Here is a 25967-nt window from a genome sequence, read left to right on the forward strand (position 1 = left end):
CCCGGGCGCGCTCCTCTGACGTACTCACCCGCTGCTCTTTGTGACGTACACGATTCGCGCTGACCCTGCGCACGGGCCGTTGTTGATGACGTGCTGATCGCGCGTCGGCGCCTGGAGTGCTCTAGTTGGGCGGGCGGAGGAAGATGGTGGAGTACCTGGCCTCCATCTTCGGCACCGAGAAGGACAAGTGAGTGCGGGGAGGATGGGAGGGGTCCTGGTGCTGCCGGAGACCATTCAGTGAATGGACTCCGGCACAGCCTGCCTCTGTCTCTGTGAGTGACCCGCGCCATGCCTCTATCTCTAGGAGGCTCCATCCCTCTGACCGGTCCAACAGAGAACTGACTGCACAGAGGCCCCTTTCCCTACCCTGGCTCCACAAATACCCTACCCTGGCTCCACAGATGCCCCTTTCCCTACCCAGGCTCCACACATACCCTACCCTGGAGTTGGGAGCGACGCTAGCATGGCTTAAAACGACACGTCAGCAAACAGTAGTCTGGAGCAAGGGGGGGCTTGTTTTGATGTTACAAAGGGACTTAGTGGCCGTGAGACAGTTTCCCGGGATACTTGGTGACTGTGGTAGAACACCCAGACAGATGAATGGGAGAGGAAGTATGTTGGTCTAGGTAATGCATGGGTGGAGGGTTTAGGATGCAGTGACTGTAGAGGCTTCACACTCTTGAGGCTTGTGGTGATCAGAAACGAGGTGGCTGATGTGCACGTAATTTTATGTGTGGAGTCCTTACACAGTGCGCTCACCGATGGGGTTGTGTTAGGCGCTAGGTACACGTCATCAAGGGCTTTGGGGCTGATCAGGCTATCACCAACTTCGGACATATTACATCTCTTTATGTTCATTCTTTTTGTGAGAAACCTTGTGGTACAAAAATAATGTAGGTGCACATGGAAGAAGACCTAGTAATAAATCCAACATCTCTTTACATTTGTTTTGGCTGTGCATTTCAACGACACTCAATAGCTCTCCAAAGTGATGCATTTTACATCCACAAAATGCTAAATCATTTCCCATTTGGCTGGCATTGGGTGACAGTCTGATCGGCGCCACTTGCACTGGTCTCCTTCGGCCCTTCCCGCCTCCTCCATTACCATACACTCCTTGGCCCCTCCCGGCCATCACCTACCCCCCCTGCCCAATGGCTCCCGGGCGCCCTGCTGAAACTGTGACCCACCCAACCGGCCTCTGAAGGACGAAAGGATAAATACCACGCAACTCCTGCCTACCCCCAGGTCTTCCCCCTGTTGCTCCTGAGCACCACCGCGACCGACCCCCCGCTAAAGGCTGCATGGGTCCCCTATGCAACAGGCGAAGCCGGGGTGCAGCAGCAATCTGCAGCTCAGCTATCACCAAGTGCAACCACCCCCGCCCTCTCCAGCATTGCTCCCTGTACCGCGACCCTCATCCCTCCCCAGAGAACGCTTCACCCTCGCCCTCCCGGCTCTTATGCACCACCGTGGCCCTGCAGCTGTCCGCACCTTTATGCCACCCTGCTAAACGGCCCCCCTCCCCCGGCCCACCGATCCCCCCAGCCCCCCTCCCACCCTCACCTCACACCATGTAGCTCTCTGTGGGGGTGGCTCTGTGGGGGTGGCTCTGTGTGGGGGTGGCTCTGTGTGTGTATATGTGGGTGGTTGTGTGTGTGGGTGGTTGTGTGTGTGGGTGGTTGTGTGTGTGGGTGGTTGTGTGTGGGTGGCTCTGTGTGGGTGGCTCTGTGTGGGTGGCTCTGTGTGGGTGGCTTTTTTTGTAGGTGGCTCTATGCGTGGTGGGTCTGTCTGTGTGTGGGTAACTGTGTGTGTGTAGGTGGCTCTGTGGGTGGCTCTATGGGTGGCTCTATTTGTGTGTGGGTTGCTCTATGTGAGTGGCTCTGTGTGGGTGGGTCTGTGTGGGTGGCTTTGGGTGTGTGGCTCTGTGTGTGGGTGCAAATGCAATAGGTCTCGCATTTGAGAGTGATTAAGCTATTGACATTGTAAATAACAATGCCGTTTCTTTAAATGTTTTACAAACATAAACAAAAATAATGTCATGAGCAATGCCAATAGCTCTAACTTTAACAATGCCGAGACCATTGCATTGTAAATGCTTGTTTTTCTAGATATGTTTGTTAATTTGGCTACCACAATGCTCTTTTCCCTTCTGTTTATGAAGTTAAGGCTTTGGGCTGTCCCAGCCTTGATCCTCTCAGCCCAAAAGTTTAAACAGCAATGTTTGTATGTACAGTAGTCGCACAGCACTTAATAATGCCATTTTAAGACCGCATGAGACCCATACTCTGCATTTTTGAGGTTTGCCGTGGCCCTGTGACGGGGGCGCCAGGAGGCATGATCTGTGATCTTTTAAGGTAAATGTAAATACACGTTTTGATGAAGAGGTTAAAGTAGTATTCTTAGACCACCACGCTCTCCTTTTTCCACCCATTGATGTTCTAACCCGAGAAGCACTGAGGGATGTCAGTTTACACATGCACATTTAGGGATGCAGTTTCCTACCCAAAACCACTAGCCGTCAAGATCCAACTAGCCTTAATTCTACTTGCCAGGACTCACAATAATTAGAAGGCTCTGATATAGTGTAATGCCGACGCAGGTTCCCAGGAATCCTTGAACGTGTATTTTTGTTTCTTATCTGTAAGTGTGCTGTTCTCTGGTGCCCGCCAGCCCTATCATAGAAGTACGCAATGTTGTGTCTTAAGAAGCAGCTTATGTTGGAACTAAGCAGGCTGCTATCTCTCTAAAGATTCAGCGACTTTCTTTATTCTTGCGTTCTGCTGTCGGAAGAGAGGAAATAACAAGCAGAGGAACATAACTGCATGCTGAGAAGTGAGAGTCACACAAATATCAGGTGCTCCCTGGCCACAGTGGGCATCAGGCCTTGAGCCTTGCAGAGTTTACTGATAAATATTAAATGTTTAAAGTCCACTGTAAAGAATAGTTCAACAACTATTCTACAGTTGCAAAACATCTTGCACAATTCTAGTTCATGTCATGTTGGCTCACTGGAAGTACCGGGAGCCAACAGCCCACTGGTTTCTGGCTGTCCAGAAATGAGCGAGCCTGCAGTCCTTTCATTTCCAGGGGAAGGGTGGGCTGCATTGTTATACTCTGGTGTAGTGTCAAGTGTGCTTCTTGCATGGACCACACTTTCTATCAAGAATGTAAGTCTCAGACACTAAGAAAGGCAAGGGGACACTGGATCTCTTCAAAGTGCGTCCTTTCCTAGTGGTGGAGGTGGCTTGCCGTCCGGGATATCACGTATAAATGTCTGAGGCCACAATATCACCACCAAAATAACGAAAACCAAAAAACAGAGGAGGTAGGTGCATATTTGGGTCCTAAATGTGTTGTGTTCATGGTTGGAGATTAGTGTGGGGAGGCAGCTCGCTTTGCAATGCCACAGAGGGGAATAGGTCATAAACTCCTCGCATCTGTAACAGTTACACCCAGCCCTTCCTATAGGACGACGCCACATACACCTTTGCATACTTCACCAATTTTCTGTTATTAACTCCAATGGGGTGATATTTTTGTAGGCAATGTTTAGGACACAATATTTATCTCAAGACGATATCCTGACAATACCGCAGCAGGTGCTACCTGAGCTTCCCAACAAGGTGGCCCGCAGGTGCAATGAAGAGAACTGACCTTCATTGGACTGCACAGTTTCCACAATGTTTCCACAAAGACAAACAACGAGTTCATTTGCTTAAAGGCTCTTCCTACGGCTAATTGGTTCATCTCCTCCCGACTCATCCCTCAATAACGCAACATCTGCAGTGTTTTCACTAATTCCAGATGTTCATGCACTATAAAGTGAAAGTGTAAATGAACGTTCCCTTCTAAAGATGTACTTTGTAGACATGGAAACTGCAGATCAAACATTGAGCGCTGCCACCCACACCCAGTTCTCATCATTTGGCCACATGAAAGTGCACAATAATATTGCAAGGAACAGCCTGATGAAGGGTAAGAAAACACTCACACCGTTGACAATGAGTTCAAATGAACCAGGCCTGGCTGTTTCATCAGATAGGTGCCTGGTGAACATTTCTCCCGTGTGGTACCCCCCAGCCACCACAAATATCTGCCATAATGCAGAGATCTCCTCTAACAGACTGGCGGCTGTAATACGTGTTGAACACGAAGGTTGTAATATTTGTGTGCTCTCTTGTGTCTTTTGCGTTGCCCATTTGCCTCTTTGTGCGGTAACTGACTGATGTGTGCCGTGGCACTGTCTCCTTGACCTCTGGGTTCAGTATGGGTTACTGATTGTTGGATTGCCATTTACCTCGTTGCTTGACTTATTTATTGCAGACTGTTTGCCTGTCGTGCTTTATGACCCATTAACATAGCTGCTGTCTACAGATGTGGAAAACAACAGAGGCTGTTGTGACAAGTATACGTTGCCATTGTTTGGAAGGCTACTCATGAAGGCTACGATGACCCTTTTTCGTCTTTTGTTGAATTAATGAGAGACTGAGAAAAACAGCGCACGTGCTCAAGACATAGTTTGTCTTGAAGGACCTTTAAGACATGGCTGTCCGCTGAACCACCATCAGTTGTGGCTCAGACCGGCCATGACAGATGGGTGCGGCCAACTGTATGAAGCACAGAAGGCCAGTCTCGCTTGTTACCAATCAGACCAGAGAGGAATAAGAGGGGGTTGTGTGGACGTGTGGGGGAGCATGGACCAAGTGCTGGCAGTACAAGACTGCTTTATGCAAGTAAAAGTGCTTCTGGCACCAGCACAGCTATGCCAGCTAACCCAGGGACAGTGAACTCTTAGCACAAGGAGGGAAGTAGAACCGCCTTCATTTCACCATATTAATTGTTGAAATTACGAGTAAATGCGCGAGTGAGGGCAGGACCCGGGTGAACACTTTCCAGAGGTGGAGTTGGGGAGCTGGAGGTTCTCACCCCAACACACCCAGGAAAGCATCAGTCCAGATGAACTTTTTAAAGCAAGTTTTTAAAGTATTTTTGTTAAAACGCTATATGATTTAAAGGCTTTTCTATAGAGAAGCTCAGGAAATACCTGCCCCAGGGGATATTAAAGCTACCAGGAACATGAGTCCACTGCAGCATAAATTACGTCTATAAACCTAGCAGAAAAATGCATGACTGTTACAAATACTGGAAGGACAACCTAAAAATGTATGTTGACAAATGGAATACCAGTAATCAGATACATTATGTCTAAGGTCAACAATGTCCATCTGAACTCCTGTGCCAGGCGAAAGAACACTAGTTTTAAATAAAATGTCATATAACGCACTCCACCCTTCCAGGGCAACTCGATATCCAGTCACAATTCTTGTACTCGGGAATACAGATACCCTTGGATTTGCTGGCAGGACTGGACACATGTAATATGACATAACAATTTGCCGAGCGAAATAAGGCAATAGACTTAGGTCCTCACCAGTAGGTGGCATCACATTACAAGAAAAAGGGTGAACATTATCCTTGTGTTATGTGATGGGGTACACTCCATCTATAAAATGGCATTTTGCCTGAATCACTGACCATCCTTGCTCCGTTGAGAACCGCTGGCATTACATGCCGGATGATACAGTGGTATCTAAGGGTGGTATAATAGCATAAAAGGGTGCCACCAATGTATACACGTACGAGTGATTTCTAAATGTTCTGAAGTGCAGCAAATGACGTCAGGTGGGAACTCAACATGCCAAGGTACTTCCAGTGAGCTGAGTACTGCTCATTGTATAAAAGCCAGCCACGCCCATCGGGTATACAGAATAAGACCGTCCGTGTAACAGAATCTCCATGAGCTCATGTAGTTCCCGTCACTTTGGTGATGACGAGAGTGACTGGTTATAGGTGTGCAAAGGTATAAAGAACCTGTGTACCTGGGGATATGCCACAACCAATCCACACATGATCACCTACGTGGAAGGAAAACCTGGTGCACTGTGTGTGTAAATATATTACTAGGGAGCCCAGCTGCGTGGTAGAAAAGTGATATCTCATTAGTCACCATGATCAACAGAAGAGTTCAGTTTAGGCCAATCGTTGTCTCTGCTTGCCGCCGACAGTAAAACGTGATTGCGTTGTAGTAGGGATAAAAGAATCCTCGCATCAATTTTTCACAGAATGACACATTTCACAAAACATTGTCCAAAAACGAAAGCACCGTCAACAACTGCCGTTGCATCCTGTTATTCCAGTGCATTTGTATCTAATTTTTACCATGTATGGAACATTCGTGGTAATTGTTGTCCTCAAATGGAGTGTAATTACATGAAGTGGGATAAAGGTATAATTTCAGGAATTCTGCATTAGTGGACTGCGAAATTGACTAAATCATGCAAATTATGCGCCTAATTAAAATGTTGTCCATTCTTAATCTAAAGGTGCTCTACGTTGTAGACCACAATTGTGTGCCCTATACATAACATGGCCCCTGGACATAATATTCAGCAATTCTTGAAGAAAGTGGAGACTTAACCTAAAAAATATAGGCTTAGCATTCTTCATTAAATATTTTATTTAGATTTCTTTGGGAGAGAGCGCAAAAGGTGGCTTCTTTACTGACTTGCATAGGCCTCTACGGTTTTCATTGGGAGAACGCATGGAATGGCTGTTCTTCCACAATCCCTAATAAACTTCATACTAATTAACAATAGCAAAAATAACAAACTTCCAACAGAACATGTTGCATGCATCCATCACCGATCTGCCACGCAGTTGGCTATCATTGTGCCTGCTTACAACAGCACTTCCAATCATGATGCTCCACACGCCAACATCCAACAGAACACACGGAACAGACCTCCTAAACCAAATCCAGCACAGAACAGGTACGCCATATTGTCAGCTATCACAGTACCCAATTACACTCGCCACCAGTAAACATCCCACACATTCATATCCACGTGGCAAAGGACATTTCTGTCGGGATGGATGACGCATCAGAAGCTATCCAAGACCTCCAGCCTCAGTCCTAATACTGCTAAACATACACCCTCACCCTAGTGAACACAACTGAACCACCGACCTAGCAACTGGAACACGACACGCATAAGACATCCCATTCACAGACGTCATGTGCACGAGTTAATTGTTCCAATTCCTCTGAGGTGACCAAACAGTGACATTGGAGCTCAAAAATAGTTGCAAAGAATAAAATATTTGTATAATTGGTGCCATGAGTCTACCAAAAAAGAATGTGTAGTCCGAACAAAAAAAGTATTTAAAAAGTACTTAACATTAATCAGCGAACAAGCTGACGCCACCAAAGATTTGTGGCAATTTCAATGCATGCTTGGAAAGGGGGTGATAATGTCTCTGTTGTACTAAATTTTCACTCTTTTGTGTCCATTTCTAGGCTGGTCTCTCCAGGTCTCATTATGACGTGCGTCATCATGGCCTTTCACATTGGTCCTGCGCCCTGCCAGGTATGTCAACCATATTAATGTATTGGTACACAGAGCAGCACTTCAGCTTTTCCATATGAAGTGGCCTTACATGCATAACATCAACGGTACACGTAGGTATTCACATGGAGAGGGTCGGATTTTGTGTATTCGGTAGACTCACTGTCATGTACGTGGGTCCTCAGTACACACCTGAATTTGTTGAATGAAGATATTGCTCTGGTGTGGGAGGGGGGGGGGTGTTGGAGCGTTCAATGAAGAGACCCAATCAGATGTGCTGGGCAGAAGCAAGAAAAAGCAGAAGTAGGTTGGGATGCTGTGAGAAAGTGAAGATGGCCAGATTGCAGAGCTCACACTGTCACACTGTCAGCCCTCACAACTCTCACCGCATGATGAAAAACAGATAGTTAGAAACACCCATGCTTGGGCGATGACTCACTGGAGAGTTTCATAGATAACTCCAATGTGGTATTCTTTGTACAGGCACCACGCAGACACACGCACCAAGACACACACACTCACCTAGACACATACACACACACAAACACACACACAAAAACACGCAACTAGACACACCTAGACACACACACTTACTCACCTAGACACACACACTCACCTAGACAAACACACTCACCTAGACATACACACACTCATCTAGACACACACCCTCACCTAGACACACACTCACTAAGACACTGTGGGGCAGATTTACAAGAAAATGTCGTATTTGTGTAGATGCATCAGTTTCCCAGTGCCTGCGTGAAAAACCCTTGCATAGATGCGCCGTATTTACAATACGGCACATTATGACTCAAGGATTGACAGATGCGTCGTAAATTCTGACGCATCTGTTGGCAGAAAAGTCACGCATTGCTGGAGTCGTGTTGCAAGCACGACGCAACTCCAGCTATTCGTGTTGAGGCCTAATCTCAATACACTGTGTCACTCCATATGCCTGCTTCAAGCAGGCGTAAGGTTTTGACTCAGTGACGTCCTAAAAGTCACGCAGTGAAAGCTTGTAGATTTCACTGAGTTACTTTTACGAGTCTTGCGTGGGAACACCTACCCTGCATACATTATACCTGACACAGGTATGATGTCACGCAGGGCTTTACAATGTGACTCATTTCCCTAGATGCGTCACGTTGTAAATTTGCCACATTTTTTACGCCGCCATTGCGTCATGCAATGGCAGCGCAAAAGTGTCGCAAGGGGCTTGTAAATCTGCCCATCAGTAATTTAGATTTTAAATGGAGAGTTTCAGTTTTCAGCTAATTTACGTCATGAGTCTAAACTCTTCTGTGACCAGATAAGTGGTACGTTCTCTGTGATGCAGTGGTTCCTGTCACCAGTGTGTGTGCAGATTGTTTTACAAGGGGTTGTTGAATATGTGTGTGACTGGCCTCAGGAACAGTGCCAAGATTTAGAGTGCTCAAGGGAGAATAGAATTGGGTACCAAAAAGTTAAACAATACACTGAAAAAGATAATGACAAGAGATGGATCTCCTCACTGGAGGCTGAACGCAGCTCAGTACCCGTAAGGGTTCAAGCGTGCTTGTCTGTATAGTGTATGACACCTCGATTAGAATAAAACCATTAAAAATCATGTCTTTAATTATATGTTTGTCTGCCAGACAAGTATAGTGCTGGAAGGTGATACCTAAGAGAGACATTTCTCTCTACATCGCCATTGTACGGTAAGAGCTGATAGCTCTCTTACGGTGTTGAGATAGAATATCGAGTTGGAAATGTCGTCTTACACAAATATCGAGTTGGAAATACCGTGATTCAGAAATATCGGCAATAAAAATGCATCATATTTAAAGCACACCATGGCAAATGTCCAGCGTTTATTTCTTCTCGGGTACAGAGATACTCCCCTACCCGGAATCTTAGGTCTTCCCACCTCAACTTATTAGTTACTCCTTTTTTCCAACGTAAGAATCTGGGGGGTCTAAGATTCGCAGTCCTAGCCCCAAAATTCTGGGATTCTCTTCCTCCTGATATTAGAGCGACAACTTCGTACTCTCAATTTAGGAAGCTTTTAAAGACCTGGCTCTTTTGCCAGGCATACTAATGAACTTCTCTGTAGCAGCACTCCCTGTATCTTAGTGCCATGAAACCACTTGGTCTACTTGCGCTCAATAAATACCCTTAACATAACATAACATAGCATAACAAGAATATCGTGGTCAAGAATATTGAATTTAAGGTAAGAAATATCGTTTTTAAAACTATAGAATTCATTAATATTGTTTGCATAAATATAGTTGTTTACATTATACCTGACACAGGTATGATGTCACGCAGGGCTTTACAATGTGACTCATCTCCCTAGATGCGTCACGTTGTAAATTTGCCGCATTTTTTACGCCGCCATTGCGTCATGCAATGGCAGCGCAAAAGTGTCGCAAGGGGCTTGTAAATCTGCCCATCAGTAATTTAGATTTTAAATGGAGAGTTTCAGTTTTCAGCTAATTTACGTCATGAGTCTAAACTCTTCTGTGACCAGATAAGTGGTACGTTCTCTGTGATGCAGTGGTTCCTGTCACCAGTGTGTGTGCAGATTGTTTTACAAGGGGTTGTTGAATATGTGTGTGACTGGCCTCAGGAACAGTGCCAAGATTTAGAGTGCTCAAGGGAGAATAGAATTGGGTACCAAAAAGTTAAACAATACACTGAAAAAGATAATGACAAGAGATGGATCTCCTCACTGGAGGCTGAACGCAGCTCAGTACCCGTAAGGGTTCAAGCGTGCTTGTCTGTATAGTGTATGACACCTCGATTAGAATAAAACCATTAAAAATCATGTCTTTAATTATATGTTTGTCTGCCAGACAAGTATAGTGCTGGAAGGTGATACCTAAGAGAGACATTTCTCTCTACATCGCCATTGTACGGTAAGAGCTGATAGCTCTCTTACGGTGTTGAGATATAATATCGAGTTGGAAATGTCGTCTTACACAAATATCGAGTTGGAAATACCGTGATTCAGAAATATCGGCAATAAAAATGCATCATATTTAAAGCACACCATGGCAAATGTCCAGCGTTTATTTCTTCTCGGGTACAGAGATACTCCCCTACCCGGAATCTTAGGTCTTCCCACCTCAACTTATTAGTTACTCCTTTTTTCCAACGTAAGAATCTGGGGGGTCTAAGATTCGCAGTCCTAGCCCCAAAATTCTGGAATTCTCTTCCTCCTGATATTAGAGCGACAATTTCGTACTCTCAATTTGGGAAGCTTTTAAAGACCTGGCTCTTTTGCCAGGCATACTAATGAACTTCTCTGTAGCAGCACTCCCTGTATCTTAGTGCCATGAAACCACTTGGTCTACTTGCGCTCAATAAATACCCTTAACATAACATAACATAGCATAACAAGAATATCGTGGTCAAGAATATTGAATTTAAGGTAAGAAATATCGTTTTTAAAACTATAGAATTCATTAATATTGTTTGCATAAATATAGTTGTTTAAAATGTTGATTTTTGAATTAATGTTATGTATTTTAGTTTATATTTTTAATGTATGTTTTTTTGAATAAGTATTGTTTATGGTTTTTAAGATAATTGTGTTACATTTTTAGTAGTTATCAATTTAATTTTAATAATATTTTGCGTTTTTTAGTTCCTCAGTGGGTTGTGGGTTTATAGGGGAATCGGGTGGGAAGTAACTTAATTACAATAAATTAGCGATTATTTTGTATTTATTTAATTTAGATTTTATAGTGTTAGTTGTGTGAAGTAATGTATTTGTAATTAATTGTTAATTGGTTGTTAATTCATAATAATTGATACTTAATTATAGTAATTGTGCAATTTCTTTAGGTGCGGGTTGTGGGTTAATAGGGGTAAAGGGTGGAAAGTAATTTATTTTTGATTAACTAGTAATTAGTTGTTAATTTATATCAATTAATTGATTGAAAATTAATTATTGAAATTGTGTAATTAATTTTAGGTGCGGTTTGTGGGGTTTATAGGGCTAAAGGGTGGGAAGTAAATTCTGTTTAATTAATTAATAATTTGTTGTTTATTTATAATAACTAATTAATTGATAATTAATTATGGTGATTGTGTGAATTATTTTAGCTGTGGGTTGTGGGGTTTATGGGGTAAAGGGTGGGAAGTAATTTCTTTTTAAGTAATTAATAATTAGTTCTTTACTAATATTGATTAATTAATGGAAATTTAATATAGAATTTGTGTAATTAATTTTAGGTGTGGGTTATAGGTGTTTATAGGGGTAAAGTGTGGGAAGTAATTTATGTTTTAATGAATTAATAAATGGTTGATCATTAATTTTAATTAATTCATTGATATTTCATTAGGGTAGTTGTTTATGTTATTTTGTGTGGGGTTTTTACGTTTTTTAGGGGAAAAGGGTGGGGAGTAAATTAATTTTACTTACTTTATAATTCGTTTTTATAAATTATCAGTTTTTTAATTGAAAATAAGTTTGAATTGTGTCATTAATTTTTTTTGTTTCATTTTACCAGTAGTTTGTGAGGATTATAAAGTGTGGGAGTGTGGGAAGTTTATTAATTTTTATGAGTTTTAATTTGTTTTTAATTAATAATATTTCTTTAATTTGGAATTAATTATGTTATTTATGTAGGTACATTTTTTTAATAAAAATTTGATGTGGGTTATAAATTTTGTGTGGTGTTATAGGGTAGGAAATAAATAAAGTACATTTATGTCATAATTAATGTTTTTGATTCTAAATAATTTCTAATTGAAAATATTTATCTGTTTGAAAATTATTTGTTATTTTATGTAATATAATATTTGTAGGTATTTGCCATATGCATTTAGCATTCTAATATGTTTTTAGTTAATTTGTAATATGAAATATATTTGCATTTACATTTTTAATATATTTATATATATTTTTTTATTTTGTTTTTAAAATATTTTTGTTGTATATATTGTTTGTTTTTACTTTTGAACTGACTGGAGTGAGAATATGAATTGTTACCCCTTTGCAATCCAACATTTTCCCTACTGTTGCACTGATCAAGGTGGGAATAGTAAATGTTATCTTGCCACTATACAACACTTTCCCTACTGTTGCACTCACTGCTGTGGGAATAGTAATTTTTACCCCTCGGCTATCCACCACTTTCTCTACTGTTGCACTGTTTGGAATGGGAATAGTAATTTTTACCCCTCCGCTATCCAACACTTTCCCTACTTTTGCACTCACTGGAGTTGAAATAGTAAATTTTATTATTTTGCTATCCAACACTTTTCCTACTGTTGCACTGATTGTATTGGCCAATTTAAGTTTGAATATTTATTTATAGTTTAATGTTTTAATTTATTCTAGAAATATTTTCATCATTTAAATTATTTATATATATTCTTTTTATATAATTTTAAAGTTTTAAAATAAATTAAAGATATTAGTTTAATTATTTTAAAGTAAATATATATGTACAAATTATGTTAGTGTGTTAATTTTTTTAATTAGGTTTATTTGTAATATTTTGTAAAAATGTATATTAAATGTAATTTATTTTGTTAAAATTGATCATATTTAATATATATATAATTTTATTTTACATTTATATTTAAATCGATATTTTTACGTCAATATTTTTACATCAGTATTTTTGATTCAATATTTTTCACTTACCTGTTTAAGTATAGGAGTCGATATTTTTGTTGGCTATATTTTATACTCAATATTTTTTACATCAATATGTCAGTGGCCATGCTGTCTCTCACATAGCTCACATTAGTGCAACAGGTGCATAGCAAGGGGGCCACGGTCCTCATACAAGCAAGGAAAGGGGTTCCCCTGCCTCCTGATTTTTTAATTAAAGCAGGCCTAATTTGGGTGCAGTCGGCACCTCATATTCGTCGGCACAGGTGTCACTGCACCTGCTGCACTAAGGATGCACAGGCCCAGGAGCGGGAGCCTTCTTCTGCATCCCAATAATAGCTGTCTTTAAGTTTCTACCTGGGGTACTGAGGCCAGTTTCCTTGGGCGTTAGAGCCTCTTGCACCTGTGCTGCACTACCGCTGAAGCCCCGGGGCGTGAATTCACAGCTCCGCCACCGAGAAGCCTGTGGACTTCAACGTGTAGTGCACGCGAGCTCTGCTTTGCTTCCAGAACTCCTGAGCTGCTGTAAATATTTAGCTTTACCTGCCATGCCAAGCCAAGAAATATGACGATGCTCCTTTCGGGAGGCAGGAGCCCGGAGAGCAGGGGCTGCTGTGTGCTAGGGCATGCCTGGCACTCCCCCTTCTGTGACCTTCGGTGAATTAATTTATGTGCAGGTACTGCACCTTTTTCAAAAACATCATGTCCAAATTTCTCTGCAGTTAATTATTAGTACCTTGGTCTGGTAGGCTTAGGGGCGCCAAAATTGTAGTGTTGGAAGAAAGCCAACTCTGTAAATTACCCTCTCATTAATTTAGGAGGGCTATTGAAAGATGTTATGTCAGAAACTGTGAAAATGCCTTCCTAATGTCCAGGGTGTGCGCATAGTTGGCAACATTTTCCTTAAGCGTCATTGACGTGTTGAGTAAAATGTGGAAGGCCGACTAAACTAGGCTGCCTGAGTGGAACACACACACGCTCGTCAGAGAGGGGCATTATTACCCGCCCATCTTCGGGGTGACACCTTTCGTATTACTTTTCTACACAGAGGAAGGTTAGGACTGATGTTTGTGGAAAAGTTGTCAAGATAAAGTTTTGCTTTAGTTCCTAACTTTCCAGCTTAGTTTTTCTCTCGTTTTTCATGGACGTGAATTAGGAACCGGTAGAAGCCGGTCCTCTCGGCTCACTGTTTGGGAAAACCCATGTGCCCCTCCCATAAGTCAGTGAGGGGCAACAACACAGCACGCATTTGCTTAGTGAAATAATTGTTTTGCCCGGTGCTCCAGTTGGGCACCCGCAAAAAGGATGCAGCAGGAGCAGAAGGAACTGCCCAGTCTGTTTTCCACACCCAAGTGGCAACAAAGAATGACTTCTTGCAGTTTGACTCCACGCCGGGTGTACCATCTGACAGTAAGTGAAAGACAGTGGTACTTTATGTACGTGGGATGTTACTCAATGTAAGCCTAGACCTGGGCTTCTTAGCACTGTGCAGGATTATAATCCCAAAAATGTGACAAGATTTTCAGCAGGTGGGAGGAGAAGAGGGCTGCTGAGTTAAGAAAGGGGATCTTCCTAGGTGACCACTTCTGATGTTCTTTGAAGGGGTGAATGTTCAGTTCTCTCCTGAAATGACTCAGGGTGGTTGGGGCTTCACTAATGTGTACACGCTGCTCTGAAACCTGGGGGTTTTGGTAGAGAAGGCCTGCTCCCTGGTTTTTGTCTTTCTACATTTCTTTGCCTCGACACTGGCAGCATTTAGTCGTTATGTCGAAAGCTAGCAGAGAGAAAGAGACTCATATCCAGATAGAGAGCAGGGACATTTGTGAAGGCTTTGCACAGCATGCAGTTGCTCACACCTATGATGCTAACAAGTGGGAAGAGACAGTAAGAGTACCAACAGGGTTGGGGTGATTTGGTCAAATTCCATCAGATTCTTATTGAAGAGAGCCGCAGTGGGAAGGACGCCTTTCACGAGGGTGAATATAGGTCTTTGTCCCGCAGTCTATTTTCCCTCATTGAATCACAATGCGGTCGTTACAACGACTGCGTTGTGATTCCGCATACCATTACTCCGCAAGTCAGAACAACGACTTGCGGAGGGGGGACGCTGGATGTTGGAATAGTATAATTTTCTGTTCCAACTCCAGTCTGTGCGGACACTAGGGAAGGTGTTGGATTTTAAATACAACACCCCCTCCCCCCCCCCCCCCCGCAAGTCATTGTTCCGACTTGCGGAGTAATGGTATCCGGAATCACAACGCGGTCATTGTAACGACCGCGTTGTGATTCCATGCAGGAAAAAAGTTTCGGCATAAACGTTGATTATCACAAGGGTCATTGTGATACCTGGGAGACCATGGAGAAGGGCATTGCCGCCATCTAGAATGTACTGTATTCTCTCAGTATTGCCGTCCATATAGTTTGTTTATATTTGTAAGGCACATTGAGCACCCGGGCCTGCTAACTTATACCGTGACACACTGATACACTGTTTCTTCACTCGGCTGGGCTCCAATTAAAGACTCCCTAGGAATAGGGAGGTGGCTTCACATGATGTTATTCTTGCTGTGGGGGAGGGTATGGGTTACTGGTTAAAGCAGGTGGTCCAACGCCCACTCTCCGTGGCCCTGCCTTTCTCCAAAGCCCCGCCTCCTACTCCCTGTATAATCACACGGTGAACATTATATCAAGGTTAGCAGGACTGAGGGCCTCTGTTGTAAATACTGGCTGGTAGATGGGTGCTTCTGCCTTCACAGCAGAGGGAATGAAAGCTGATTTTTCATTAGGGAACTTTCTATGAGGGTTATCTGGAAATAGCTCCTTGCTTCAAAGGATGTAGCCTCATGAGATACACAGCCTCAGTGCGTGGCAGTTGCCAAGGCGCTGTAATTAGTTTTTCTATTGGGACAACAGTTGTTCTCCACATGTATCCAAAATAATCTGCAATGTGCTAGCAACAGGTCATGTCCATATGTTTATTTCGAGAGCAGTTAAGACTGCGTAACAAATTAATATACCTATACAAGGGGTGGAGGCAACTGATGGGAATAACCTCAAATCCCTACCAGCCTCCATTCTGACAGCATAAAGCTTATTGAACTGGTGTGTCCATGGTGGGCTTATAACCAGGCCCAGAGCGCTATCTAGCACAATGGAGTCATAGACAAATCACTGTCAGGTATCACATCTGACACACGGGTGCTGTTCCTGGTTTCCCATGCCACCTGGGTTGGGGAATCTTGATCTGCTCCCTGGTCTCAAAAAGATGGCAACCTTCTTCTTTACCCCCCTAATCTCCACGTTCAAACAATAATATGTTGTCTTTCACCATCACATGTGTTTTATAGGAAGCACCCCTTCTTGTACAGTGGATAGCTCTAAGATTCGACGGGTGACACAAGAGGTAGAAATACTGTTTAGTAATCCAGAAACTCAAAAATCAACCGTCCTTTTTTGGACTTCAAATGTTATAGTTGGCACATTGTAAATGGTGATACCATGTAAAGGTTCTGTAAGTTTGTACATTCTTCATTTACTTCTTTAAAAGAAAATTATGCATGTATCATCAAAATGCATTCATCGTATCCAAGGGACTTATTGATATTGCTAAAATGTATAAAGCCCATGGCTGCCGGGGTGGGCTTGCCAGCGCTAACATAGAAAAGAGATCAGAAAGAGTTGAGTGGTTTACCGGTGTCTCAACAGGCAGGTCATCAAAACGTTTCTGAAAGTTTTGTCATCAGAAGAAGGATGGATAGTATTGGGGAGGGAAATCCATAACTTGGGAGACAAATGGACAAAGGAATGCTCTCCTTTTCTTGATTTATGGATCTTGGGGATTGCAGCTAGGTACGAGTTGGAAGATTTTAAAGCTTTGGCAGGGTTTTAATGTTGAACAATATGTTTAAGAAAGACTGCCCCAGAGTCGGTAAATTCACAAAAAGCAACACCAAGTATTTTGAAGTGTACTTGCTTCTCGATGGGTAATCAATGGAGCATTACAAGGGAAGAAGCCGCCAACTACTGCCTAGGAGTGTCAAGGAGCAATCTAGCTTCCACATTCTGGATTATCTGTGATCTATTTTATACAGCCGTAGTGGCTCACAAATATAGCATATTTCTATAGTTCAATTACAACGAAATCATAGCATGAATTACAGTTTTCTGGGTGGCACCTGGGATGGTCCATAAGAACTTTCTCAGAGTTCCTAACAGGCTAAAACAACAGGCTTCAAGTTTCTTGACCTTTGCTTCAAATGTTAGCTTATCACTGAACCTAAATCCTACATTTTTCATTAGAGGTTTAGGTTAAGTTGAAAGTCCAAGAGCTTCAGTCCAGCAATCAGAGTCCAGCAGTGGGGGTAGTTACCCACTAGCATGACTTTCATTTGTTCCTGTTCCGCTCCAGGCAGCTGTTTCCTACCCACTTTGCTACAGCAATAAGACAGTTCTGTAGCTGGGAAACATTGTTGCCTCCATCCGGAGATAGGGATATCACCAACTGTGCGTCATCAGCATAGGATATCTGGGCAACCCTGTAGGATTGACCAATGATAGCTAGCAGGCGAACATATATATTGAACAATATAGGACTTAGAGGGGAACCCCGAGAAACCCATACACTAAAGGAAGAACATCTGCGTAAAAAGGTCTATCAAACACTTGAAAACTCCAACCTTGAAATAATGAGTCAAACTACTGCAAAGCCTGGCCTGTGACTCTGCAATCTTCCAAATCTATCAAGCAGAATACTATGAGAAACAGTGTCAAAAGCAGCGCTGAGGTCAAGCAAGATTATGGCTGCTGTGCCGCCTAGATCCAAAGTCCTCCATAGTTTTTTGGAGCTTGTGAGTAGGACAGACTCAGCACTATGGCATGGTCGAAAGCCTGACTGCAAGGGATGGAGAAGATTGAGCTGCTCTAAGTAATGTGACGATTGCCAATTGACATGCTTCTCTAAGACCTGGGGGGACCCGCTCCAGGCAGACTGCCCCACATAACAATTAATGGTTGACAACCACTTATTGATTAGGAGCCTATCACGTTTCGATACCTGGGGATCCGCATATACCATGATACGCAAGATCTCATCAATGGGAATCTTACTATATCTTACTAAATCCTCCCTGCGCCCTCAGATAACCTTTTGGAGCACCCTTCCTTCACAGTTCAAGGAATAATATGGGTATCTAAAATGGTAATGCTTCCCCGCCTCTTGTATTTCTTTCATAACCTTCCAGGGCATATTCCACGGTCCACCTTTCGGGTCCTGCACAGCACATCATGCTGGGATCTTTGATATGGAATAGGGGTAAGAGGCGCATGGCAGTGACATTAGGGAAATGACACCTGCCCGTAGAAAAAGGGGGCTTAGGTGCACCCAATTTCGAACATTATTGTTTGGCAGCACAGCTGCAATGGCCTGCAAGATGGCTGGCAGGACGTCTGACAGAAGAACTAGATCTACTGCTCAGGCACAGTTGGTGGGATGCTGCTCCCATTGGCAATACTCCCTTGTAAGTCCAATAACTTACTGCGTATAGCATAAGAAAGCTACCACAGGGTCTGCGACTCATACCGTCGATCACTCTGTACTCCCCGGAAGTTAGACTTAGCACCATTAAACCATTCTGCGCATCACTTGGATGGGTAGGTGTCGACAGTTTGGTCTGCGGTTGGAGTGAGAATGCTGGGTGGCCTGTTCCGTGATTATGCCCTCATCCCCTATGACCAGTTGCAGAGGGAATGTGAGCTACTGGTGGGACACTTATTTGCGTACAGCGAATTGCTGGTCGAACTGGGGCGGCTGTGGAACATCAAGGTCTCAGAAGCGGAGAAAAAACCTGCTCGTACATACCCTTCATATTATGGGCAAAGGACATAGTCTCATTGCCTTGTTTGTAAGGGCATTTGCACACACCACACTGGACCCGCTACAGGCGACACACCAATGCTGGGAAAAAGACATAGATCAAGACTTAACACCCGAAGAATGGAAAAAAGCCCTACATTACCTGAGGAAAGTATCCCGGAATGCTACATTCCAGTATATACAACACAATATTCTGCACAGAGCATACCTCACTCCAGCGAGCTTGCATAAAAATTTGGATCTTCTCCACTTTGCCCCTGGTGTCGCACATTGAATGCCAATATGGTGCACATGTTTTGGAGCCGCCCAGCGGCCACAGCTCTCTGGCAAGGGGGTAACAGAGGCATTGTCAGAAGTGGCGGGCCGTGATGGGTTCCTCACAATGGATGAGGTGTTACTGGGTACATTTAAACTGACAAAATCACACACCGCAACCAACCGATTCCTGGACTTGACCCTCCTCATTGCCCGACGGTCAATATGGATGAATTGGAAGGCACACACTAAAGACACAACACTCTGGTACGCAGCAATCCTTAAGTAGGGCAGAGCTGAAGCGGTGACGCTGAGGCAGGAAGAAGACCAGGGGTTGCGTAAGGTCCCGATGGCAGCCTCATTGGATGGACTACTACACGATCTCCAGGTGTCCAAAGATTCCCTAGTAGTTTAGTGGAGGAACATTGTTCATCTATAATAGTGTGTAACCACTGGCTGTTGCATACAACATTCTTATTATTCACCACTCTGGTGCTCCTCGGATCTCCCTCTTGAGGGCTCTGGTCCCTCGCTCTAGGAGATACAAATGTGCCTACTGCTATTAGGTAGAAGGGGGGGAAACAGCACAATGTCAGTCATCCCAGCTGTCAAGAAATGAGGTGGAAGCATAATGTCAAATAGATTGTTAAATCACTGAGAGAAACAAATGTGTTACTTTCATTGTTTTGATCTGACATATGCTAATGTTACTGTTTTCACAATTATGTGTCAAACTGGCTGTTCCTTACCAAATACTGTTTCTGTCATATTGTCTTGCGTATGTGAATTCTTTCAACTGAAGCAGTATTACAAACTTTGTACCCTAGTTATTATAAATAAAATTGGTTCAAAAAAAGACCTCAGCGGGACAGAGAGAACTGATATAGGTCTATAATTCTCAGCCATGACCGGATCCAGAGTGGGCTTTTTTTAGTAGGGGTTTGACATTCGCAAGATTCCAGTGGTTTGGCTATTACAATTTTTCAGGAGTTTGGAGTAAGTGTGATGATGGGTAGAGAGAGAGATTTATTAGGCTTCTTAGTATGGGTTGAGTCGACAATTTTAGCCAAACTCTCTTTGATATGTGGGAGAACCGAACCGAAACAGGAACCAGACTTAATGGATTTGCCGGTCTAACCAAATCCTGACCTTCTACAGGCTGAAAAGAAAATAGAGTGGCACATAAGCGCCTAGATGATGTTTGGTTGGCTAAAGTGCTAGGAGGAGCTTGGTGAGTTGAAAAGGTGGCATAGATATCTTGGATCTTGTTAAAAAAAATCTATCTAGTTTCTTGCAGCAGGAGAAAGGCAATTCTTAACTGAAGGATCAAACATTAATATGACAATTCAAAAAACGTCTTTTGCAGAATGAGAGGCTATGTCAATTTTAGCTACAAAGAAGGTGTAACTTGTCTTCTTAATAGTATTATCATACTTTTTTTTTATAGCGCTTCATCACTCAAATTTGCTAAATAGATCATAGGTTTTTCTCCACAGTCTTTCCAGAATTTCCACTTCTTTTTAAGGTCCCAAAGATGCTAATTCACACCAGAAGGTCGCCTAAAGGGCCCACCTTGTCTAAAGATGCCAAAAGCCAATCTTTAAATAGGTGGTTTGCTTCTATAACGGGGTCTCCCAAGTCTGGCTTCGAAGACTGTCACAAACAAACCAATTCAGACAGATCCAATTTAGACTATCATTACTAGCACTGGGCAGAACAGGAAGTGCCCCTGATGTCTTCTGTGCAAGTTAATTCTACAGGGTTGTGGCTAGGGAACACTTGGGGCGGGGGTGGTGGAGAAAACAACCATACCCCATAGAGTCTGATTTCTCAGGTATCAGAATTTACCAAATGTGAAAAATATTGCTTATTACAAGTACAGCCCATTAGAAAGAGGAATACCACGCAGGTGTCGATGCTATCTGAACCGAAGCCCTCATGTCCTGATGTTTGCCAAGCATTATTCCACTAGTACTTATGGGTAGGATTGACCTGCTGATATGTGCCTGGAGAAAACTGCACAAATGTGGACTTTAAGGCAACCAGAAATAGCTTAGCATGAAAGACCCCACCCAACTTATTATCCCATCAACTGCGCTAATATGGGAATTACCCTCCCTCTTGTTATCAGAGTCTTAGAGTAGTTTCAAGGCTTTACAGAAGATGCTTATGGTAGGCTTGGGGAACAAACTTCAGTTTATGATCAAAGGGAGAGCTAGGGAATGTGGGCCTTGTAATGTAGAACAAAGTTTGGGAGATAGAACGACCACCAATTCTGTTTTTTGGCTCTGAGTGGCCATATTGACGTTGTTCAATTTCATCTTTTTTTCTCTGCCTTTAGTCTTTCCCAGTGGACAGTAGACAACTTTGAGCTGAAACCCAGATCAGTGATTAATGAAAGAAAGAATGGTCTGTACCCAACTCTGTAACAGCATCAGTTTATAGGCGATCAATAATGCCTTTGCCTTGTGCAAAGCTGCATATCCTGGAGTAGATGTTACAAGTCAGCACAGCTTGACATGCCCCCACACCTTACCTGTAGAGTCAGCAGACCATCAGGGGGAACAAAGACACTCTCTGCCCACATGATGCTCTAGAGGTAAACTAGGATGGGATTGTATTCGATTTTCAAGCTCCATATAAAATACAAAAGATTTCTAAAGAAAATGTGTGCAATGACACCAGAAGAACAAGGAGGTAGGGAATCAAGATATGTTTCATTTTGTCTCCAATACAGGCAAGGATAGTATAAGATGTCTATTCGGGTGCATGCGTATAATTGTACCAATTATTATCCCAGTAATGACCATTTATAAAGCACAAAATACATGCCAGGTGCAAATCACTACCCAATTCACTGCTAGTCATTTTATCGACCTCGGAAGACTGAAAGTTTGAGCTAGACTTGTAAGGATTCATATTATGCCCACGGATCGCTGTCCTGTGACTGCAACTTGTAACCTGCAAGTTACATCTGTACATTCTTGGCGGTCATCCCACAGGAGACTCATCTTGGTCACATTGACAGTATGTTGTTGGTTGGACGCTTTGCCATCTCATTACACCCCAAGGCAACCATTGTGCAAAAGATCACATTTTCGGCCATATTATCAAGGACGGCATTAAAATTATCGCCACTTTAGCGACAGGAAACTCCCGCTAAAGCGGCGATAATGGGCTTGATAATATGCCCTTGTGAATTCCCATAGAAGCCCATGTTATGGTGTCAACATGGGCATCTATGGGAATTCTCAAGGGCATATTATCAAGCCCATTATCGCCGCTTTAGCGGCAGTTTGCTGCCGCTAAAGCGGCGATAATTTTAACGCCGTCCTTGATAATATGGCCCTCTGTGTGTTATCTAAAGTTCTGTTTTTCACATTTCTTGTACATATTCCCCTTCATATATCTCCATAATTCGCAAATGTACGGCAGCTTTTGGGTTTTAAGAGATTAAAGGAGTGGGTGGTCATCAATAAAGACAAATGCATCAAAATCAGGACCACTGAGGCCAACATAATGGCAGGCTGTACTTTATTCCAATGCTAGTAACATATCCTAGCATAACATAGCATAACATAACGTAATGTACCATAATGTAACGTAACATAACTTAACCCCTTCAGTGCCCATGACGAGCTGGACTCGTCATGGGCCGCGGTGGCGCTGTGCCCATGACGAGTCCAGCTCGTCATAGACCCCGCCCGCTAATGCAACGGCCGGCACTGGGCGGGGAAAGGGGCGGGCACTGAAGGGGTTAATGTACCATAACAAGGTAAATAACAATACACAATAACTTGAGAAACAGCTTTACAGCGAGGTTTTTACCTCGTTGTGCATTTACCATGCATTTTTTAACACTCAGATTTTTACTGCGAATATGCATTTACAATGCATGCAAATATAACGCATTTAAGGTAAGTTGGGGTTGTGGGGGTCTCCCCCAAAAATACATTGTTTTAAAATCTGAAAACAATGCTTGGTATTGGCATGCATTTTAAATGCATATTCACGGTAAAAACAAGCGCGCTAAAAAATGTGTGTGAAAGGCATGCAAAGTAATTGCATGAGTTGTACCAGTCAAGGGGCGTAACACAGGCCCCAGCAGCCCCCGTGGTGCAGCGGGGCCCCCGCGCTCCAGGGGCCCCCTCACTCAGTCTCAGCCTCTGAGACATCAAGCAAGCCTCAAGTCTGTGCACGCACGCGCACCATTTAATTCATGATTGAAGTTCAATCATGAATTAAATGGTGGTGCGCACGGTGGCGGCCTCCCCATAAATTAAATGGTGCGTGCCGCACACGCCACGGCTGCGGCCTCTTCATTATTTAAATGGTGACGTTTTGATACCACGGCCTCTAATTGGTTAATAATGGTGGTGCGCACGCCCGGGCCCTGGCCGGGCGAGGCCACAGGGGACTTTCACTTCTTGCCGCGCGCGGGATGATGAATTCAACTGTGGAAGACTAAAAGTGGAAATGAAACGGCCTGTGGGGCCCCTGGAATTGCTGCCGCTTCACAGGTAAGACAGAAGAAAACTTGGTAGAGGAGCGTATGGTACACCCTGGCTCCATTTGGCTACGATATGTGAGTGTTTACTACTCTGAAGGTACATAACCCTTATTTAGCATAAGTTGTATTGTGAGAATAAATTGTGCGCATTATATCGCAGACATGCTATTCTCAAGCTTAGATATAATGCGTCACAAACATAGCCTCACAGTATTACCCCTCGACAGGATGTAGCCCAAATATGATGTTTCTGACGATACCTAATAAGAAAACAGCGTACTCACTGAAAAAGGAAACCTAAACAAGAACCATAGAATGCAGGTTCTACCAAAAATGTTCTTGGCTCTGATTCAAGGCACAAAACACCACCATTTATCCGAAAGCAGGTACACATTATCATCAATATGATGACATCTGGCATAAAGTGTCATCAATTTCATGTCGCATAAACTACTGCAGCCACAGAATACCACTATAATATTACGGAGATTCGCAAAGTGCTATATTGCCATTAATATCTCCCTTGCAGCACCAGCGGAACACGTTTGATAAAGATAGAAAAAGAGCGCCCACTTCTCGTTTTTAGTGGGTGTTTGAAAGTTGCTACCCTCCCCTCACGTATGCAGACAGGATATGTCATGTATGTCATCTGTGTAGCGCTTTATGCCATTCTAGAGGTGCTTCCTTGCGATTGGACGAAGATAGAAAAAAGAACCAGAAGAAAATGCATGTAAAGTATAAAAATATCACTTTAAACTACTCAAACGAGACTTTGCAATTGTTCTAAAATTAAAGAGTTCCCAATCTACTCACTCCACGTGTGTGTGATAACCACACACGATGACATACTTTAGTGTTAAGTTTGATAGAATCACCTTACAATGACCTGCAACTACATTAAGGAGACAGTCATATTGAAATCAGTACATATGTGATGCTATTATATTATAGCAGAGTTTTCAATAGACAGCATTTCATAAATATTCCACAACCCCGTTTTAAATATATTCTGCCGCGAATCATTCGGTAAAACTAGTTATTGGTTAACAGTTTTATATCCACTTCTCACAGGAGACAAATACTTACAGAGCCTTTGTGACCGCGCCAAGTCCCACGGGAACTACTGTCAGGCCCCTGCCGGAACAGTCCACCCTGTCGTCCCTGTAGCGCGGTGCGGCCTGGTGTCGCAGTTACTGTCGCTAGGCGCTGCAAAGGACACTCGCACACCAGTATACTTTTCTGGGCTGGAAGACCACGTGCGGTCCCGCCCACGTTTATTTATCCCCTCGGGACGAGCCCGCCCCGAGGGGTGTAGGGATGCATGTATGGTGCAACATTGTCCAGGAGAGTCCGGGTGGCTCTCTACATCCCTCCTTTCTTTTAGTTCAAACTCCACGTTCGCCCCATCACGGAGAGGGGTATAAAAAGTCTGCCAGTCTTTGACTTGGGATCGGGTTAGGACGGAGGCCAGGCCTCTGGCTCCGGGTGTATGATGCCGGGGAGCTGGGCGGCGGAGCGGTCGGTGACATCCTCTCGACCGGATCCGGACCAGTGGGTCTTTGACAGTCCTCGCCACCCTGGGGTGACCGCTGGCCAGACACCGGAGGGGAAGGCACTCCGCCGGAAGACGTCGAGGCACCCCCACCCGGAGTAGGGCAGCGGGATTGGGGCTCTTCCCCATCTGTGCCCACTTCCACAACCGCCTTGAAGCTCGACACATTCCTTGTAACGACCTGTCGGCCTCGTCTGGCTGTAACCATAGTCCCTTGAACCGCCGTTACCGTCCACACCTCGGGCTCATAGGGGGTCCGGAATTTCCATCCAGGGTGCCGATCTTTGATGACTACTCGGTCTCCAACTCGAACCTGTGGTTCTTGGGCTCTTCGAGACTCGCTCGCCTTCTGATTCGTGCCTTCTCGTCTCGCTTCGATGGCCGCTCCGTCTCTCTCAGCTGGGACCCACCCTGGATCGGACGGGATGATGTCCCGCGGGGCCCGCTTGAACAGGATGTGGGCCGGAGCACACTTGGTTGTGCTGTGGGGTGTTTGGCGGTACACTCCGAGAAACTGGTCCAGGGCTGCCTCCGGGTCTTCTCCATTCTCCACGGCAATCCGCAGCGCTCGATTAAGCGTCCTCATCAATCGCTCAACCTCCCCGATCGCCTGGGGCCACAGGGGAGTTATCTTCCGGTGTCGGATCGCTAGATTTGCCAGGTATTCCTGAAATTCCCGCCCCTGGAAGGGGGGCCCGTTGTCCAACTTGACTTCTTCTGGCAGCCCCATCGTTGCGAACACTCGGTCTAAGGCTCGC

At 43.9% G+C, this 25967-nt stretch overlaps 1 protein-coding gene across 2 annotated transcripts in view; it reads left to right on the forward strand.

Annotated features, from left to right (window-relative positions):
* LOC146860466 (ADAMTS-like protein 5) overlaps nt 1–25967 on the forward strand; it is a 315295-nt gene that overhangs the window by 121986 nt on the left and 167342 nt on the right. For both annotated transcript variants that reach the window (XM_085644356.1, XM_085644354.1), the window contains exon 2: nt 7361–7430. In XM_085644356.1, coding sequence (XP_085500482.1) covers nt 7361–7430 — 70 coding nt within the window. The remainder of the gene's footprint in view (nt 1–7360; nt 7431–25967) is intronic.

This window comes from Triturus cristatus, chromosome 3_1 (assembly GCF_964204655.1).
Source record: "Triturus cristatus chromosome 3_1, aTriCri1.1, whole genome shotgun sequence".
In the NCBI taxonomy this organism is placed as follows: domain Eukaryota; kingdom Metazoa; phylum Chordata; class Amphibia; order Caudata; family Salamandridae; genus Triturus; species Triturus cristatus.